Source organism: Quercus lobata, chromosome 1 (genome assembly GCF_001633185.2).
Source record: "Quercus lobata isolate SW786 chromosome 1, ValleyOak3.0 Primary Assembly, whole genome shotgun sequence".
Classification (NCBI taxonomy): domain Eukaryota; kingdom Viridiplantae; phylum Streptophyta; class Magnoliopsida; order Fagales; family Fagaceae; genus Quercus; species Quercus lobata.
Window position 1 is genome coordinate 38,846,634 of NC_044904.1, and position 22,282 is coordinate 38,868,915.

Below are 22,282 nucleotides of genomic sequence, written 5' to 3' on the forward strand. Positions count from 1 at the left end.
GGGTACTATTCTTCTTTAAAATGGATGTAATAGCTATTTCTTAATACATATAATAAATTTTAAAATTAATATATTTCCAAAAATATAAATTTTCCTTATACAACATCTTTACAAGCTTTTCATATGTAATAACCAAACTAATGAATAGTAATAGTTATTTCATTATAATATCTTCTGTTTTTAGTAATAAAAACTACCATTCATAATATAATCTCCATTAGTGTACAAAACGTGCCCTAAATATTGCAACTAATCTCAATCATACTTGTAGTAATAATAATAAGTAAATAAGTAAATCAACGACCACAAAGTGGCTGTAGTTTAGTGGTAAGAATTCCACGTTGTGGCCGTGGAGACCTGGGCTCGAATCCCAGCAGCCACATTTAAATTTATCTTTTATTCATTTTTATTTAAAGCTGACCTGGGCTCCAATATCGAATCCGTTGTGCCACAAAGAAGATAGGTCCAACTCCACCGAGCTTCAAGATTGGTTTAAATTTTTAGGACCAGGCCTGATGGAACTAGGCCTAAACCATTTTACCTTTTGGGAATTAGATCAACATTTTAAGTTTTAAAACAGACTGATTGATGGCTCAAACATGGTCTGGCCTTAACACGGGCCCAATCACATTTAGGACGTGTACGATACAATGATTTTCTTTCTCCCCCCTTTGTACAAATATAAAAGTTTTCGTCTCACTTATTGGTGACCTAGTGTTTTCTAAGTGATGGATGTGAATTAATTCTTTTGTTGGGTAAAATTTAGTTAGATTTTGTCCTTTTTTTATATATGGTTGGTGATTTTGCATTCTTCTCTTTTTTTGGATTAAACATTTAGCTCCTTTTAATCTCAGCCATATTATTGTATGCGTCCCCATTGGAGCCCAGGTCTGCTTTAAATAAAAAGCAACCATCATATATATATGATCATCTAACATCTTGGGAATTCGTAGGTATGGAAGCTACTAGATGCGTCAAGTTGTTAAATAGATCTACTGTGAATAATCCTTAGTTAAGCCAATAAACATCAGTCCCATGCACAGTGGAGTAGTATTGCATATGCTCAAGTGCTTGAAACTAAGAGAAAGAAGTTGGATGATTGTGGGGAGAAGTGCATCTTCATTGGGTACAGTGAGGAGTCAAAAGTTTACAAACTCTATAATCCACTTACCAACAGAGTAGTGGTGAGTAGAGATGTCATTTTTAGCGAAGATGAGTCATGGGGATGGAATGATGTCATCAAAAGTAAAGAGAAGCCACTTAAGTTAGAAGGGCAATAAGAAGATGTGAATTATGAAGGTTCAGATAGACCTTCCTTAACACCTCACTTAACACCCCACTGCTATGCATCATCAATAGGCACTTTATCAATCCGAAGCCCAAGTAACATTTCTCAATCTCCAACACCAATCAAAATAAAAGGCCTAGAAGATATTTATGCACAAACTGAAGAGACATATCTCTTTTGTTTGTATGTGGTCTATGAGCCTTTTACTTTCAATGAAGTTGTAAAAGAGAATTGTTGGAGGAATGCCATGCAAGAAGAAATTTATGCCATTAAGAAAAACAACACATGGGAATTGACTACACTTCCTCCAAGTCAAAGAACCATTGGTGTGAAATGGGTGTATAAGATTAAGCACATAGTTGATGGGAGGAGTGAGTGCTATAAGGCAAGACTTGTAGCTAAAGGTTACAAGCAAAAGTATGGGGGTAGACTATGAAGAAGTCTTTGCTCCAATAGCAAGACTTGGCATAGTGAGGATATTGATTTCTCTTACAGCACATCATAGTTGGAAAATATACCAACTAGATGTCAAATCGGCATTCTTAAATGGCATACTTGAAGAAAAGGTGTATGTAGAGCAGCCTGAAGGTTTTGTGGTTGAAGGAGAAGAAGACAAGGCGTATCATTTGTGAAAGCTTTATATGGGCTAAAGCAAGCTCCTTGAGCTTGGAATTCTCGTATTGACAACTATTTTCAAGGAAGTGGCTTTGTCAAATGTCCTTATAAGCATGTAGTTTACATCAAGAAGAATGCCCATGGTGAAATTCTTATAGCTTGCCTTTATGTTGATGATTTGTTATTCAGAGAAATAGTCAACAAATGTTTCATGAGTTTAAACAAGCTATGTTTTAGGAGTGTGAGATAATTGACTTTGGACTTATGTCATTTTTCTTTGGGATTGACGTACGACAGCAATCGGATGGCATTTTCATATGTCAGAAAAAATATGCAAAGGAATTACTTGACAAATTTAATATGAAAAATTGCAATGCTATTAATACACCAGTTGCAGTGGATCTAAAATTGACAAGAGGAGAAAGGAAAGGATTGATCCAACTCTATTTAGGAGTTTAATTGGAAGTTCAAGGTACCTCTCAATCACGAGGCTAGACATTTTTTTTTTATAGTGTTGATCTTTTGAATAGATATATAGAGAAACCAAAGGAATCTCATTGGCTTGCAGCAAAGAGGATCCTTAGATATATAAAAGATACCATGGATTTTGGTCCTTTATATTAATATAATAATGATGCCACATTATATGTATATTCAGATAGTGAATGGGGAGGTGATCAAGATGAAAGGAAAAGCACTACAGGATATGTCTTCTATCTTGGATCAATAGCTTTCACTTGGATGTCTAAAAAACATAGTATTTTAGCTTTGTCAACTTGTGAAACTGAATATGTGATAGCATCCTCTTCTATTTGTGAAGCAATATGGTTGCAGAATTTATTAAAAGAATTTGATCATCCATAATAAGAATCCATAATTATTTATGTGGATAACAAGTCTGCAATAGAATTTTCTAAAAATCCAATTCAACATGGAAGGAGCAAATATATTGACATGAAATGTCCGTTTGGCATGATTAATTTTGCCAACTTATTTTACTATTCAGCTTATTTTTGCTACTATTTATAGGTCTCAAAGTACTTTTTGGTACTATTTATGGGTCCTATTATACTAATTCAGCTAATTTTTACCTTTATCAATAGCACTTTCAGTGAAAAAAATTTATTTTCAGTAAAATAAGTAGATCTCAAACAGACCCAAAGTATCATTTCTTGAGAGATTAAGTGAAATAGAAAGTTGTGAAGCTCCAGTAGTAGACATTTTTATATTAGTCTTACCAGTTGATAGATTCAGAAGATTGAGGGCAATGTTTGGTGTGAAAATGCTTTTGGTCTAAGGGGGAGTGTTGGAAGTGATAAACCAAAAGGTGCCTCTTGATATTTCATAACAATTTGTGTCATTTGTTTTTCCATAACTATTTGTGTCTTTTGTTTTTCCATAATTGTTTGTGTCTATTGTCATTTCATAACTGTTAGAACATATGTAGAACTTGTTTTAACATACGTTATTGTGAATTGGCTAATCCTTTGACAAAACGCATTTTACTTGTAATTTGGTAGATCTAAGATAGTTTAATACTTCAAAGAATAAGAGTTTAAGTCTAGTATTGAAACTATGCAAGTCTGTCCAAGAAATAAGTGGAGAAGTACTGTTCACTAAAGCTCGACAGATAATATCTATCGAGGTTTAATAAGAATTCTCGACAGCTCTTGACAGAAGCTGTATCTATCGAGAATTACGAAATTCAGATTTCCAAATCTGTTTTTCATGCATATCCAAGTTATTTGTGTAGGGTTTCTTTTCTCACAACCCTAGACATATATAAGGATTATTTTAAAGACTATCTTAGATGATGCAATTTGATAAGGTTATGCAACTTAATGAAAAGTCATTGTGCATGCAAATTGTAACCAGAGACAATTGCCCCAGTTCATCATATTCCTTGTAGAAACTACTGCGTCTTTACACCGAGGGTTTTATAACCAAGGAGTTTCTTGATCTTCATGGTTGGATGAACTGAAGAACTTTGTAACCAACATCTTTCTCAAGTTGGTGTATTAGTCACGTACTTGGATCCATGCATCGATTGGTTAGTCATGTACTGGGAGCCGTGCATTGAAAGGAGAGATTGTCACTACATTACAAGTCCAATTAGGTATTGGGGTAAGCGTTCAATTGTAGGTTGGTATCAGGTATTGGGATTCATTTTACTTGTAACTACTTGTTTTGATAATAGTGGATTCTCAGGAGTGGTGACCTAAAATTCACCCGATGGAGTTTTGTTTCGATGGCTTTCCCCATTCGTAAACAAATCACCTGTATAAAATTTATTTTCCATTGTATTTAACTTAGTTGGTAATTTGTTTGTGCTACCACGCTTATTGCATGTAATTGAATTTAATTAATTCACTTGGCTAATTAATTCATTAATTTACCAAATGGGTCAATATATTCTTGGCCTATCAATAACATTTGTGTCTTTAAGTCTTCCATATTCTAGAATTTTCTGTAGTGAAACAAACAGTCATGATAATAATGACAGCTCTTGTAACTTCACCCTATAAAAGGAGATAGATGTATGATGTGAAAGTGTGTGAGAGAAAAAGTTGTAGTGAGCTCTCAAGGTAGTAGCCTAATCTTTTTGTTTGTGAGTTTGAAATACTCTAATAAAATTTTCATTCCTCTTTTTCTTGTGAGTACTTTGTTGAAATTTAAGTTAAGGCTTTGTAAAGCCAACAAATACACCAGTAGGTGGTCATTTCGATTTGTTGCGAACTTATAAAAGAGTGGCTGCTAACTTCTTTTGGGTTGGCATGAAACGAGACATACAAACCTACATTCAGAAATGCGGCATTTGCCAACGTCATAAGTACGATTCAACAACTCCTGTCGGGTTACTACAACCACTTCTGATTCCATATTAAATTTGGGAAGATACATCAATGGATTTCATCGAAAGGCTACCAAATTCACATGGGAATTCTGTGATCATGATTGTTATTGATCGCTTATCCAAATACAGGTATTTCTTGGCTCTTAAACACCTTAGCATTAAGGAGATTACTCGCCTCCATGGCATGTTGCGCTCGATAGTATCAGATAAAGACTCGATTTTTACTAGTCAATTTTGGATTGAATACTTTCAAATTTAAAGTTCTGAGTTACGAATGAGCTCTGCTTACCACCCACAGAATAAGGTACTCAACCGCTACTTTGAGGCATATTTGTGCTACTTTGTGAGTTCATAACAAAAGCAATGGAGTAAATGGTTATCATGGGTAGAATATTGGTACAATACATTGTACCAAACTTCCACTTAGATGGCACCATTTGAAGTTGTTTATGGCTGATCTTTGCCAACACTACACAATTATGAGTGTGGGTCTACAACTGTGGCACAAGTGGAAGGATCTCTTGTTGAACGGGATTCACTTTTGAAGGTCCCTAAGGAGAATTTACAGATGGCTCAGAATCAAGTGAAGATAAATGCTGACCGTCATCGCCAAGAACAAGAATTTGAACATGGTGATTTTGTCTATCTCAAGCTCCAGCCCTTTCAACAAATGTCAATATATATGAGTTTGTGGAAACATGAAACTTTCATCTCAGTTTTATGGCCCATTCTGTGTACTTGACTTGAGTGAGTGGGAAAGGTGGCTTATCACCTAGAATTACCACCAAAACTCACTTTTGCATCTAGTATTCCATGTTTCTCAGCTAAAGAAACAGTTAGGTGCAGTTGACTGTACAATTGTAGAATTACCAATTGTCACCGAGGAAGGAACAGTGACTTTGGAGCCTAACCGAATCATCGACTTCTGTTAGGTGAAAAGTGGCAAAAAAGTGCTACAAGAGGCTTTGGTTCAGTGGACCAGTACAAGTGTTAAGGATGCTACGTCAACGGAGCCATGTATTTGGGTGGGGAGCCATGGCCCCCCCAAAATTTTGAAAATTTCCTTAATATATATATATATATATATATATGGACAAAACTTAGATACAGTATCTTAGGTGCTGTTCCTTATATTTCTCTCTTAAGATTCAGCTAGGTAGCTACTTAACTAAAAGATACACTTTCATCCCATGAGAAAAAATCCACATGGTAGAATTTTAAGAGAGAAATTTAAGGAACAACACCTAAGTATTGTACCTAAGTCTTGCCATATATATATATATATATATATATATATGATGTGCATTGATAATAGCTTAATTTTGCATATTTATATCATTGTTAGAAAGTATTATCATACTTATTTTGAGTTAATTCATAAATTTTATATTTGGTTTTGGAATAATGCTAAATAATCAATTTTGTCCTCAATTGAATTTTATTGCGTGAATTTGTCTTTTGTAGGAGAATGAAATTAAACAAGTGAATTTGTGCAAAGAAGAAAGCTAATGGACTTTACTTTTACAAGGGTCATGATGAAGTTAAAGAAGGTCAACCCAATTAAATTTAAGTCCAATTGGAGTAAGGAATCAAAGGAAATTTGCACCAAATCCAAGTCCAATTCAGATTAGGATTCCAGCCTACACATTAGTTAGTATTTTTGGCATAACTTTCGGCTCAGATATCCAATCGAGATCATTCAAGTTGGGCTGGAAATTTAACTTAAAGGGCTACAACTTTGTAGTCTACCAAAAGTCCAAATTATGAAGTTAAATGGGCCAAAATCATTGGTTAATTGAAGCCTAAAAATCTAGGATTTTCTCCAAAAAGGAATTCAACTTGTAATAGGATTCCTTAACCTATTTAAAAGCTCTCTAGGGAAAAATTCAGGGGAGGCTAGTGCTAGGGTTGAGATGCAAAACAAAAAATTGGAGTAAGAGTCAGTGCCGCATGTGGCTTCTCTATAGCTTTTCTCTATGATAGCATTGTGACTATTTCTTTCTCTATTTTATATGTCTAGTTTAATGTTTAGTATTTTATTCCTGTTTTTTATTTCAATTACCATGAGTAGCTAAATTTATAATTGGGGTTGAGTATGAAACCTTGTTAAAGATTATTAGTAATATTTATGTAATTTGATTTTTCCCACAATATTTGTTCTTTAATGATTTAAATTGTTCTTATTTCATATCAATTGACTAAGATGAGATTCTAGATATGAGTTCAATCAAGTTTTTCTCATGATTTAGAATTTATCTTAATTAATTGAATACTTGGTTTATTATTTCTTGATTATAAAACTGGATATTTCTTGTGATTTGTTTGTCAATGGATACAATTGATGATTTGATTTTATACTTAAGAAGCGAATAAGAACATGCTTTAGATATTTAAATAGAATTTTTAATGATAATATTTTCCATGGTAGCAAGATTGATTTTTAGATTATCATGTAGGGGTTGGGAAAAATTAACGATCATAAATATATGCTGATATGAATTAATAAGGCGGATTCCAAAACATTCCTTTCTCTAAATTGTTTACGTCTCTTTACTGCTTTATATTATATCTTTGCTTAGTTTAATTATTTGCTTAGTATATTTAATTGCAAACAACCAAGTTTTAATAAACTGGATTAGGATTAATTTGATTAATATTTGATTAATTTTCCTGCATTCATTCAAGTCCTTGTGGGTTCGATCTCATTCTTGTCAAACTATATTTTGGTACGGTTCGTACACTTGCAAGTACTTTAAAATTTACAACAATATATATATATATATATACACACACACACACATATATAATTATTTTAATGTTTCAAAATTTAGCCTACAAAAATAAGAGTTGGTCCTCTCAAATATTTGAATTAATCCAACGAAATGCTCTTAAAAAAGTTTCTCAAGAAAAAAAAAATGCTCTTAAAAAAAAATTGGTCTAATAGTTATAAAAACATAACTATTTTTTTTTTTGCAATTTTATTTTTTATTGTAAAATGTGCTGCTATATCTGTTAAATATTTGATAAAGTTTGTCATCAAACATATTTGGATCTATCTTTTTCAATTCGTTATGTGGCGGTTAACAAGTCATTGACTCATTAAAAACATCTTGTCACTAAAATTACACATGAGATGCCTCTTTAGTTGCCACATAATGGATTAGAGCAAGATGGTTTCAAATATGTTTGGAACATAACTTATTCCTCTAAGTTTTGAATCATTCATGTTTTTGAAAATTTCATTATTTCAATTGAAAGATTATTTTTTTTTATTTTTTACTTTAGTATAAAAATTGATAATTTGTATTGAAAATGAAACTTTCTAAGAATTTTACTATGCAAATGGTAAAAATGAATTTTATTTCATGAAAAATCGCCATCAAACATAATTTTGATTGAAAATACTTAGTTCTTTTTTTTTGGGTGTGTGTATATATATATAACTTATTAGTGTGTATATATATCCGTGTGTGTGTGTAATAAAAGGGCATGTGTGTATATATATGTGTGTGTGTGAGTGTGTGTGTGTGTGTGTGTGTGGAGGGTTATCTTGATAAATATGTTAGTGCCGCAACTTAGCCCCCCAAAACAAAAATTTCTGGCTCCATGCCTGGCTACGTGGGAGAGGTTTACGGACTTACAATATCAATTTTTGTATTTGAATCTTGAGGACAAGATTCACCTTCAAGGATAAGGGAATGTTATGTCCCAGACAAAGCTGGATAGCCAAACCATGTGGTTGATACAATTGAAGTCATGCAGAATTTACCAAGTTGCTAAGGATTCCAATTCTAGGGGCGTTTGGTATGTGTGTGTTTTATTTTTAAAAAGCTGACAAGTATAGTACAATTTAATATTTTTTTATTTGAGGTGAGAAAAGTCAGTTTATGTTTTGTCTAATCAAGTGGGCCCCATAGTTTTCAACATATTTACAAAAGTGTTATTAAGCAACGTTGATTGTAAATTGAAAACTGGTAATCAAGTGGGCCCCATGGTTTTCAACATATTTACAAAAGTTTCATTAAGCAACGTTGTTTGAAAACTAAAAATTGGTAAGAGGAGTTTTCTAAATTCAGTGTTTAAACACCCTAAAATGAGCAATGGAGTAACTCAAAACACTCTAGTAAAAAGCACCCATACCCAGCACGTTTGATGTAGGACAACCTAGGCTTCCCACCTAGATTAGTCCTATCGTAGAACCTTAAGCTTCCCACCTACGGTGTTTGGAATCACCACCAAACAAATACTATGCAATCTCTGCAAATAATTTCAATAATAATAATAATAGTCTGTAAAATACAAAAAGAACCATCTAGAGCTTTATATACAACTTCCAGGAATCATAATGATAAAGATAAACTCTCCTAAACAAATCCTAAACAATTTCAAATACTAATATGATAATCCTAACAATCTCAAATACTAATCCAATACTAAAGATAAACCCAAATAAAGATAACATAAATGGTAAAGATAATCTCTACAAATGTGCTATCATGTGGTGCCCGCACCAACTCCCTTGGGGTGGGAGAAACTTGATCCCATCAAGTAAAGCTCATAAGGATCAAGTAACATCAGAATAAGCTCCATTAAACCACAAGCTCACTAGGTCAGCATAGCGTCTCCGTCGATGCTCAAATATGCGTATGATAGGAGGTAGAGATGAGGTGGTGGCAAGTGTATCCAAGTAAGCCTCCAAAAGAGCGAGATCAAGCTACTGCAACTCATCTCTAGTGATCCATGTATAATCAGAATCAGGTTGTCCTCGCCAATAAACCAAGAAGAGCTGAACTGTTCCATCCCTAGTGAAAAGAGACTGCTCATCCAAAATAACATCAACAATATCTTTATGTGACTTTTGGACACAAGATGGTGTAGGGCTAGGGACAGGGTTAGTCAGAGAAAAAGAGGGTGGATCATCAAAAGGGTCATAAGGAATAACTGTTGGACCTTTAAAAGCAATTAAATCGGCAATATTAAAAGTAGAACTAATACCATAATCTGAAGGTATATCAATCACATAAGCATTAGATCCAAGTTTCTTTAACACCTTGAATGGGCCAGCACTGCGAGCCAGCAGTTTCTTAACGATTCCTGATGGATACCGTTCAAGCCTGATACGAATCATAACATAATCTCTTACTTCAAAGTCTAAATGACGTAGATGTAAATCAGCCTGAGTCTTATACTTAAGATTACTAGCATGAATTCGTTTGTTGATCTCTTTATGTAGCTCATGCATGTGACTAGCAAACTCTATTGCAAACACAGAAACCCTATCATGTGAGGACATTGGGAGAAGGTCTAAAGGTCTCCTAGGTGTATAACCATGAACAACTTCAAATGGTTTCATACCTATGAACCTATCAACTGAGTTATTATATGCAAATTAGGCTACAGGGAGTATAGATTCCCAAGTCTTGTCATTCTCACCTATGAGACACCTCAAAAGATCTCCCAAACTCCTATTGACAACCTCAGTTTGACCATTAGTTTGAGGATGATATGCTGTGGAGAATTTCAACTTTGTTCCCATCATGTGCCAAAGGGTCTTCCAAAAATAGCTGTGGGGGCGTACTTGCTGATCACCAGGTCTGTGTGACATCCACCCTTGCTAGACAGAGGCAGGTTTGTTTCGTTCCTCTGTATAGCATAACACTTCTTCCTGCCACGGTATTAATGCTTTCTTTCTCTACTCTCAAGGCATGCACCCAACGGTTCCCCCTCAAACTTGTCTCTTTTGGGTGGTCTATCATCCCAGCAGGACGTACCTCCCAAAAGGGTTTGGGCAGGAACCGCAAAATAGATCTTTTCCCCTCTCCCCACCACCAAACCATACCCCATTTACCTCTTACCTCTGGCCCATGGCCCCACCATGTCCTATATTGGCTGGGTACAGGCTGGTGGTGCCTGGGCCTTGCGCGTGCTTTCCTTTCAGACATGTCCAAGAGTTTGCCTGTTGCTCATGCGTCTGCCGTGATCTGGAGACTCTCCGTTTGCGTTTCCTGACCCTTCATGTGGGCTTTTCTTTGGTTTCCCACTCTATTCAGGAGTTGGGCTTCGTATGATGATGGGCCTTACATTTCTTTGGCCCACTTTTGATTTTCTTTATTGCCTGCTACGTTGAACTGTTATTCCTGCCGTAATAACTTAATCATGTTGGACCTCTTTTTGGACTAACCGTTTATCCCTTTTCTCAGTGGCCTGTCATGGGCATTGTTTTACTTTTACTCATGGGCTCCTATGTCCCTTTGGGCTTTCCTTTGGGCATCCATGGCCCGATTACTTTCTTTGGGCTTCATCGGCCCGTTTGCTAATTCCACACTCCCATGGGCTTTTTACTAACTTCATGGGCCTGCCATAAACCCCTTACTCTCTTAGTTTGCATTGCCTTAGGCCTACGACGGCCCTTTCTCACTTTTCTACCTCATACTCTGCCCATGGGATGCTATTTCTTTCTTTCCTGACTTCTTCAAGCCCGCTTGCCTCTTCAAGACCTATTTATTTATTTGTTGGGCCTGTGATCCATTATTCCTGCCACTTGGGCCTAATGAGTTTTTTGCTATCTATTTTGTCAATTCTTTGTAGCCCTCATTATTGGGCTTTTCTGTTTGCCTGGGCTTCCACAAATGGCCATCAACAATAGCTCATGAATTTAACATCCCTATCCAACACAATTGTTTTAGGTAACCCATACAACTTAACAATCTCATCAAAAAAAATCTTGGCTACCTTGGATGCATCAGAAGTCTTAGAGCATGGAAGGAAGTCTTAGAGCATGGGGGAGACCTACTATAAAGTCCAATGCTAATATCCTCCCAAGGACAGTGTGGAATTGGTAGAGGAGTGTAAAGGCCAGTATTTTGCTTGCAATGCTTAGCTAGTTGACATTGATGACATTGACCAATTATCTTAGGAACATCCCTCTTAAGACTTGGCCAATAGAACAGCCTCTACCTCTTCAATTGTCTTATCACATCCAAAATGTCCTAAAAGTCCTCCCGCATGCAATTCCCAAACCAAAAAGTTTCTAACTAATGTGCAGGGAATACAAAGCTTATTGGCTTTAAATAAGTAGCCATCTCGGAGGATAAAATCATCAACAACCTGAAGATGCTTAGTCCTAAGTGTAGTGTATACTTCTCCAAAATCTGGGCAAGATTCATACTCCTCTTGCAACTTCTCAAACCCTATGACTTTTGTGCTCATCACAAAAAGTAAGCTGACTCGGCGACTCAAGGCATCAACTACCTTATTCTTAACACCAGATATATGTCTCAAAACAAAAGAGAATCTTTGCAAAATCTCAACCTAAGGGACATGTCGAGCATTTAATTTCTTTTGGGAATTGATGTGGCGGAGAGCATCATGATCAGAATAAATGACAAACTCATGGGGTGTCAAATAATGACTCCAATATCTTAAAGCTTGTACTACAGCATAGAGTTCTTTGTCATATGTTGAATACTTCTTCTTAGCCTCATTTAATTTCTCACTAAAGTAAGCTATAGGGTGACAATCTTGGCTAAGAACTCCTCCTATGCCTACACCAGATACATCACATTCCACTTCACTGACCTTATCAAAGTCTGGTAGTTGCATCACCAATGCTTTTGTCATCTTCTTGATTTCTTTAAATGCTTTACTAGCAGCATTTGACCATTGGAATTTGCCTTGCTTCATACAATCAATGATTGGTGCCATGATTGTAGTAAATCCACTATGAAGCGACGATAGAAAGTTGCAAGCCCATGAAAATTGCGAACCTCATGAATGTTCTTGGCTTCGGGCCAATTCACTAAGGCCTTGACCTTTTGTGGGTCAGCAAAAACTCCTTTAGATGAGACCACAAAACCTAAGAAAATGACACTATCAGTGAAGAAAGAGCATTTCTTTAGGTTGGCATACAAGTTTTCTCACCTCAAAGTGGAACAAACTTGTTTAAGATGATCCAAATGTTGCTCCTTTGATTTACAATAAATAAGGATGTCATCAAAGTACACTACCACAAATGTGCCCATGAAAGGCCTTAGTACTTGTGTCATCATTCTCATAAAAGTACTAGGAGCATTTGATAAACCAAAGGGCATCACAAGCCACTTATATAGACCATCCTTTGTCTTAAAAGCAGTCTTCCATTCATCCCCTAGGTGGATCTTAATCTGATGGTATCCACTTTTCAAATCAATCTTCGAAAAGATTGTGGCTCTTGACATCATATCAAACATATCATCTAACCTAGGGATAGGAAAACGATACTTCACAGTAATCTTATTGATTGCGCGACTATTCACGCACATTCTCCAAGATCCATCTTTCTTTGGGGTCAAAAGTGCAAGGACTGCACATGGGCTTAAGTTTTCACTCATAAATCCTTTATGCAAGAGCTCATCCACTTGTTTAGGCATTTCATCATATTGAGAAGGGCTTATCCTATAGTGGGGTAAATTTGGAAGTGTTGCTCCTGGGACAAGATCTATGGCATGTTGAATATCACGCATAGAAGGCAAATGATGTGGGAGCTCCTTAAGGAAAACATCTTAGAACTCTTGAAGCACTGACTGTACTTCTTTTCTTAGTTCTTCAAAGCAATCTAGTGCAGCTTCCTTAACAACCAAAGCAAAGATGATGGAGTCTTGATTGACAACTCTTTCAAGTTCTTTTGGATTGATGAGGTTTATACTTTGCTTTTTGGACTCTTCTCTAGCCTTACTTGCACTAACAAACTTAGTTTTGACTCAGTTAAGCTTAATCCTCTGTCCATTGTGCACGAAAGAACAAGAGTTCGAGCAACCATAAAGAGTAACATCTAAATCATAGAGCCATGGTCATCCCAAAATGTGTTCTACATCCATTGGAATCACATCACATGAAATAAAAGGGAGACAAGTTTAGAAGAAACTGCATTAATGCAACTTCCACTGTTAATGATGACTTTGTAATTTGTGGTTCCACACTTAACAAAGGTTTAGAAGATAGCATATCTTTTCCAATCATCACTTTCTTTGGACTGTGCTAGAGTACACCTAACAACACTCATTACAGGAGTATCAAGACTACCCTCACTGAGATTATCAAAAGATGGTAGGGCTCTAATGCAAGCTAATTGGGTGGAATCATCCTCTCCTATTTCTACAATGTCTTCTATGTTAGGCACATAGCCTACTTCTACCTCTTCCTCTCCATCCAATTCTTCAATCAATAAAGTCTTATTAGGACATTGGGCAGGCAACCATATGACCAAAGCCTTGACACTTAAAGCACTGGATTCTAGAATTGGGCCTAATTGTCTCTCTAACCAAACTCTTCCCTTTGTCTTCTGGGCGCAAGGGCCTATTATTGGGATTGGGTCTAGTTTGAGGACCTTGTTGGTATCTACCCTGATGTTTCTCTTCTGTGTAAGCGTCTATTGTTGTTGTTGGGTTTTTTTTTTTTTTTTTTTGGCTTAAGCAATTTTAAACACTAAAAACTGATGTTCAAACACCCTAAATAAACAAGATTTATCTGCTATGTTTATGTTCTGTTAGTTCAAAACTTCAAATAGATTGCAATAAGAATTCCTATTATTTAGGAGATTAGGTTGGTTCTCTATTATTTAGGAGATTGAGTTGGTTGTTATTAGGATATTGTTTAGCCAATTGTTATGACTATTTGAATTATCAATTGTAATCATTTGTAATTGCTATCAGAAGAAGCTGTATTTAAATATAGCAAGGAAAGAAGTAAAAGGCAAGCGGAAATTAATCTTAATTCTCTTCTTTTCTCACACGTTCAGGAGGCTGGTTGCCTCATATGCAACCAAAATTATCTTTTATCAGTGCTATTTACCTCAAACTTATCACACACATTCAGAATATGTAGTGTGAGAGGCGACGAGGCAAGCAAAACCCACCCTTCCCCCCTTTTCTTTTCGAGGCAGGAAAAACCCATGTAAGACAAGGTGGAGAGTTTTTGCCATCCCTATTTAGAAATGACTGATAAATGTAACCACAACATTCCACTTATCACAGAAAAAAGAAGGAAGATTTCCCACCTTTTCTTTAAAATAACTCAAATATATTCATAGCACACTTCAAAAGCATGTCTTAGGATAGAGAAAGTACAATATATTGAACACACATTACCTTTACAAGACCATAGAATACTTTCCTAACATTATGTATTCCCTTTGTAAAGCAGGGTATGCAAAGTCTCGTAATTGCTTAAACTTATGCCTCAAATTTGGATATAGTCCTGTCCCCTATCAGAACTATTAACTCTGAATTGCAACTCCGGGAGTGCTAACTTCCATCTTCAGAGGTACATTACCAATAATCGCTGGTATGCTGTTGCTGGCAGAGGGAACCTGATTGTCATAAGCTGAATCATGGACTCCTAAAGCTGCCCTTCCAGAAGGATCAAGATTGGTTGACCATGTAGCATCCCACTCAACAGCTTTAGCAGTGCTGCAGGCTATACTTGCTCCCCCAGGGACACTCAGCCTAGCTGAGTTCTACATACAGAGAGTAATGAAAAGGGTAAGCATAACCAAGTTGGTTCACAATGTCATCCACATAATATATTTATCTGCTGGGTAAAATAACTTTGATTTAGTCACACCTGTGGGAAGAACCTCTCAAAAATCATCCTGTAGTAGTAGGCTTCTTTTGTGTTGGGAGTGTTGTGTGGGTAAATACGTTCAGCATTAAACATCATCTTATTAGTCACCTGAAAGTACAAGTTGAGCACTAGTCATCAACCACAGCAGTTTTATCACATCATGTAGCTTGCAATTGAAAATGAAAAAGAATAAAAGAAACATAGAGTAGCCAATATACATGTTGAGCAGCATGTGCTTTGAGGCCATCAATCCAACTGTATCCAACTCCATCACTGAATTGTTCTTTCTGCCTGTACAAAATGTGCTGCACGGGATCAAACAAGACATGTTAGTTATGTAGTTACCAAAAGAATAATTAAGGTGGGAAGTCATTATGCAATACCTTTGGCAGATAGGGACGCTCTTCGTCATCAAAGGCCTTCCTCAGAACCCATTTCTCAATACGTCCTTCTCCCTTTTTTATCTGTGATGGATTGAAGTATGGTAAAACTCACGTGTTAAAAAAAAAAAAAAAAGAATAACGGCAAAACCCAATTTTATTGAATCTCAATTCCGTACCATTTTCGACTCTGGGTCAATAGCCATTGCAACATTAATGAATTCTTTGTCTAAGAAAGGGACTCGAGCTTCCAGTCCCCAAGCAGAGGTTGATTTATTAGCTCTTAGGCAATCATACTGGTGGAGTGCCTTAATCTGCATACAAGAACAAAATAATACCAATTATATTTCACAATACAATCACGTGGAGTGGTAATCTATGCAGAATAACAGGTTGTAGTACCTTTCGGCATGTTTCCTGGTGGAACTCTTCCTTGTTGGGTGCCTTGTGGAAGTACAAATACCCACCAAATATCTCATCTGAACCTTCACCAGAAATCACCATCTTCACCCCTAATGATTTAATTTTACGTGCCATAAGAAACATAGGGGTGCTTGCTCTAATGGTCGTTACATCATATGTTTCAATATGGTAGATGACTTCTTCAATGGCATCAATGCCATCCTGCCACAATTCAACAGACAAGAGGTTTACATTTTTGCATAGTCATTAACATAAGGTCAAACTCTTGAGCATAAAACACTAATTTCGAATTAGTACCTGAACAGTAAAATGAAATTCATGATGAACAGTACCCAAATAATCTGAAACTTCTTTTGCAGCCTTCAAATCTGGTGAACCCTGATCATGAGAAAGATGGATCAATATGAAATTAAGAGAAGCTTCTTGAGTGCTGCACTAAAATTTGTCATTAATAAAATTTAGAACTCACCTCCAGGCCCACACAAAAAGAATGGAGTTGTGTTCCCCATTGCTTCGCAGCCTTTGTTCCAGCCAAGTGGCGAGCTGTGATAGAGGCAACCAACGATGAATCCAGACCCCCAGAGAGAAGAACCCCAAAAGGTACATCAGTCATCAGCCTCTTGATCACAGCCTGAACATATTAAATTGTACACAGAAAAATCAGCTAAAATTACAAAAGTTCCTGCTTGCTTTCTAGATTTTGCAAACTAAAATCTCAAACCCTCTAGGACACGAAGAATTCGCGTTTCTCACATTTTCAAAAGCACGTCTGAGCACAAGTGGATCATATGGGGTAGATGGAATAGCCTCAGAGAACCAAAGAGGATTATACCATTGCTTTAGTCCACCTAATTTGCTGGAGTACAAGTGACCAGGTGGAAAGCACTCAAAATGTTCACAGTCATCGTTCAATCCTTTAAGTTCTGACGATATCCAAATGGAGCCTGAAAATATAGCATAGTAGGAGGATAAAATTGAAGTTACTAACATCAAGTTCAATTCAATTCGAAATTGTGCACAGAACAGAGCATAGATATATCTATCTATGACCATGACTCTGCTCATAAACCAGAACCGTTTTGAAACATTACCATCAAGGCCCCAACCAATATAGAGGGAAGTGATCCCAATAGCATCACGGGCAACAATGAAGCTGTTGTCGCGTGTATCCAGTAATACAAAAGAAAACATTCCATCCAACATGTCCACAAAATTTTCCCCATATTCCTCATACTACATACACAGATTAAGGAAGACTGTTAATATTTGTAAAACAAGAACTAATGTCATAGGTCATAATTCAACATGAAACTATCATTCATATGTATTTTTTTTTTCTTTTAAAAAAAAAAAAAAAACATGTTTCACATGATCAATCGAAATGATATGATATGCCAAGGTTAAGCCACCCACCAGGTGGGCAATGACATCGCAATCACTGCCTGTGCGAAACGTGTGATTTGGCAATCGCTTCCTCAGATATTCATGATTGTAAATTTCACCATTGACCTGATGTTCAATAGAAACTCCATCAATTTCGCAAATAAAACTAAAAACAAAAGGGTTTTTTTTTTTTTTTTTTTTTAATATATATATAATAATAAAAAAACTATTGAATATAGATTAAATTGATCTAACTATAGAACGATATATTTCATACTCCATTATTACCTACCAATACAAACAAAATTTAAAAGAAAAAAAAAAAGCATGGTAATAACATATTTATTCTTTTACAAAATAGTTACAAAGGTTGTATTAAGTTGTCAATGAATTTGGCACGGAAAGTGCCCGACCAGTTGATACACTTTTTTAACAAAATAATTGCAGCAGTAAAATTTGCAATATCCTAACATCATTCAATTTTTATAATTTATGAAAAGGGCCAAAACACAACAGCTATGAAAGGGACAGTCAGAAAGCACATACCGTCACAACAATTGACTTGTCCTCATTGAAGAGAGGTTGATCACCGGAGGCGGGGTCAATAATTGCGAGGCGTTGATGAGCCAAATAGCAATCACCGTGTTGGTACAGACCACTCCAGTCTGGGCCACGATGCTTCAATCTATGAAAGGACAAAAAACAAAAACAAAGATCATTTCAAACTGGAATAATACTTTCATCTTTCCCTCTTGTACAACCCAAAAAGTGACTAATCATCTTTTACTACAAGTTTTTTTTTTTTTTTTTTGCTGAATATATTTTTTACCATAAGTTACTATGTCTATATTAATCATTGCACTCTGTCATGGACCCGCATCCCACATGATTTGTCATTATTAGATGCTAATCTAATCTAATGAATATTTAATTTAACATACTTATCCCCATAAAAGTAAAATATACATATTAAACATAGGTGCCCCATATGACAACAAAGTTAATGGACACTAGGAAATTTGCTCAATCAAAATTTTGCCAAATCAGTGAAATCTTTCTCCGAGGGGTAGACCATACCATCATGGTCTGGTCACGATCACAAGTTCATGGATAAAATTATTACAGGGATTGTAATTAGTTGTAACACCGACACAATATTCGCCTTTGGAGCAATATTTTGAGATAACTATGGGGCTTTTTTTTATCTCCCCTATCTTTTCAAATATGTAATAAATATTTGGCTTTTCCTCCCATATGTTGCCAATATTAAGTTACGTTCAGGTGTATCCATATTCCATACTACATCTAGTTGATCAGAGCCCTGAAAGTGACATGTAACAGGAAGTTAAGCTAGAATATATTTTTATGAACTCAAATTAAAAGCTATAGCAAAACTAAAGAACCAATTAAATTTAAAGGGCTTGCCTAGGAAAATTGGAGTTCTCAATGACAAACAAAATCTCTAGAGTCGAAGTATTAAGTTTCACATACAAACTTCACACCCTTATCTAGATTGCACTTGAAAGTCTCAAAAGAAGTTGGAAAACAAGTACTTTTATGTTGTGTTTATCTTAATATATAAGAACCATTAACGTGTAGAACATGTTATAAGAAAGTCAAGGAGAAAAATATATGTATATGTAAAGTTAAGGAACAAATATTTTGCCTGCGTGAAAGCTCGAGGACTCGAACTCTTTTGGCCTGAGAGTCATCTGAGCATCCAAGAACAGCAAGTATCCCACACATATTGAGTTCAACAAAAAGAAATTGGAAGAAAGGAAAAGGAGAGAAGAGAAGCCAAGAAAGCAAGAGGATATGAGAGAAAATATAACACGTATAATTTATGGTTGAAGGAGTAAGTTTCACCGCATCACAAGCCACCTATTTATAGGGGCAGGATCTCTCAAAATAGCCCAACCAGCTCACTCCAAACGACACCGTTTTTAATTGCTTTCCTCCCCCATTTATTTTTGGACTTTTGGTGCTTTCCACCGGGACCCACTTCGTCTTCGTTTGTACCACGTGTTGTGGTATAATTAGCTGTTTTTTTTGTTTTTTCTTCAATCCAAAAAAAAATTCTGCTTCTTTTCTTTTCTTTTCTTAAAATGAAGATCCAATGCTCCAATTTTCACGGCAAGGTTTATCCGTTTTGCTGGTGTTGCTGAGTCAGCTGAGCTTTTTTAAATTGACTAAACAATTTTGTACATACCGATTTCAACCATCAACGTGTCAGTTACTAGGATGGAGGGCCAATAGATTATGTCAGCGTTGCTGACATGTGATCGGTGACTTTTGGCACATGGAATTGGTGAAAAAACAATGCACAGTACAAAAAAGACTTCTACATTTTTTTCCTTTCCCTATAAAATATGTGATTCGTCATTTGATACAAGACGGGGTAATTTATAACATTATATTTAGCTATCGTGTTACTTATAAATATAAACAACTAGTATTTGATAACGAAGAAAATGATAGCGATTATATGGTACGTGCTAAACACTACAAAGATGCGTTACCTACCAATGAAGTGAAAAACAAGCAGAAAATACATGTAGAGTAATGAGACCAATTTCTGAGCTGTTTTGACTGAAATAATTGGTTTAGTTGTTGATGCCTGCTGTTAGTTTGGAGAATCAAATTGTAGTATTTTGTTTCTCTAAATGCAGTATTTTGTTTGACCTGCACCTTTTAAAAAAAAAAAGAGAGTTGTGGTTTCGAATTTGGATTACCCCCTACCCCACCCCACGTATAATCCAAGTTTTCGGAGTATCTTATCTACGCAATACAAACAATAATTTTTCATACAAATTAAAAAAAAATAAAAATAATAATAATAATGAACGGATGAGATGAGTAAACCACTTTGGGCATAAGAAATAGATGACTGAACTGAACATATATATCCACGACCGTACAGTTTCCCATACCGAAAGCATATTACATTCACGTGTGCAGACTCCAGTGTCCAGACTCCAGTCTAATAATAGCCCATCACTTCAGAGCCAATTTATCCACAATTCAGGTCACTTTACAAGCTTAAATTAGACTTTACTCGAGATAAAAAGATAAAGGGGTCCCCTGGGTTTATCAGGTATGAAATTTGAATATCGAGAGAGATTAGGGGTATATTAAAGGGCTGTCATTAATTTCAGGTTTTTATTAGTTTTGTTATTATCAAGTGTGCAACATATGGATTGATTCAAATCCATTTCAACATCAATTTCCCCTACAATTTAACAATTATGCATATATATAACGATATAAAGATCCTACTCCACGACTTTGAGGGTTTTTTTTTTTTTTTTTTTTTGGCAATTTCATTCGTATGTCCAACTGTGGCGTAAAATTTTGACTTCATATCTTGGCAGAAATTTACACGGCAAAGAAACAATTTGTAGAACAGGTGGGCCATACATGTTCCACAAGTTTCTGTAGATATTTTTTTAAGTTGGATTAAAAAATTCATCCTAGATTCCAAGAACATATTAAGATAAAAGGTTTGGCATTGGCAAGTTCTTAGGAACAGAATTAGGTAAACGGGGGGCTACTGTCCATTCAATTAGGCAAAAGTATCATAAATTACAGGTTAATGTCTAAATCAAAGAATGTTACTGTGGTTCACAGTTCACGGAATCTAGATTTCTAGCACGCTGAGTTGATTGCTGTGCAACTCCACATCCGGAGAAGAAATTTAAAAAAAAAACAAAACAAAACAAAAACCAAAAAAAAAAAAAAAAAACAAATCCATTGTTTGTTTTAGAGTTTCAATTCTTCTTCCAAACATCCTTTTTTTCCCCCTTTTTTTAAGTATGACTTTGGTCATTATCCGCTTACGTATCATCTTTGTAACAAATAATGTTTCTAAATTAGCATTATTTTAACTACACTTTCAAAGATTCCCCAACTATGTAAAATTAACCTTTTCAATTAGTGAAAGAGGCTAGCTCTAGCCTAAGTAGTTGATAATTAACTCAAGCACTCAACTCTCATATGCACTATTTTTTATATGGACAAAATCTAGTTATAAAATTGATTGTAACCTAAGTTTACAACCTTATTCAATAAAATAAATATTACTACATATTTTAAAAATCTAACCGTTGAATTGTATGTTCTTTACACTTTTAATACGCATGTCAAATTTTATGTTAATCAAATATTATATATTATATGATCTATAATCTTATATTTTATGCATAATTTTAAACTATAAAAATTAGCAATTTAAACAATTTATTGATAATAACATAGCTATTAATCTTTAATTTTCTAGAAATTTTACAAGCAAAGAGGATATAAGAAGAAAATGTAATCCAATGGTTTAATTCTCAAAATTCACCTCCAATAAAAAGATATTAAGTAAGGTTGTATCTTTAGGTTACAACCAATTATGTAGTTAAATTTTGTCTTTTTTATATTATTTCTGTGGGTCAGAAAAGTAATCACATTTTACATTTTTTATTCTGTCCCCACCCATTGATTTTCCTTTGCCAAGTTAAAATGAGCTTAGTTGATACCACAATAAGAATAACACCTGCGAGTAAAAAAATGTTGTGAAATAAATGTTGAAAAAAAAAAGTAAGCATCACAAATTTGAATAACATGATGTAATCAAAATCCATTATTAATAGCTATTGTTTTAGACCCCAATTGTCTCAAGTTTTATCAAATCTTAGTCAAATAATAAATTAAATTACTTTTGCATTAGATCTAAATCAATTAAACATCACACAAATT

The 22,282-nt window shown here is 35.2% G+C and overlaps 1 protein-coding gene and 1 non-coding gene across 3 annotated transcripts; one reads left to right on the top strand and one right to left on the bottom strand.

The window, feature by feature from the left end:
• The first annotated feature begins 310 nt into the window (after positions 1-310).
• TRNAH-GUG lies at positions 311-382 on the top strand. The gene has a single exon. It is a non-coding gene; the product is annotated as a tRNA-His (tRNA).
• Positions 383-14,769: 14,387 nt separating this feature from the next.
• On the bottom strand, positions 14,770-19,397 carry LOC115989784 (asparagine synthetase [glutamine-hydrolyzing]). Of its 2 annotated transcripts, XM_031113663.1 has the most exons (13): positions 19,209-19,396; positions 18,089-18,227; positions 17,573-17,668; positions 17,251-17,392; positions 16,913-17,103; positions 16,629-16,790; positions 16,457-16,537; positions 16,139-16,360; positions 15,916-16,050; positions 15,740-15,820; positions 15,575-15,661; positions 15,357-15,464; positions 14,770-15,249 (listed from the first exon to the last, which is right to left on the bottom strand). In XM_031113663.1, the coding sequence occupies exons 1-13, from the start codon at positions 19,286-19,288 to the stop codon at positions 15,010-15,012; spliced, it is 1,764 nt and encodes a 587-aa protein (XP_030969523.1). In that variant the 5' UTR covers positions 19,289-19,396; the 3' UTR covers positions 14,770-15,009. The 2 variants fall into 2 exon arrangements, with proteins under 2 accessions (XP_030969523.1, XP_030969516.1); XM_031113656.1 differs by having other exon boundaries at positions 16,913-17,392; positions 19,209-19,397.
• Between the last annotated feature and the right edge of the window lie 2,885 nt (positions 19,398-22,282).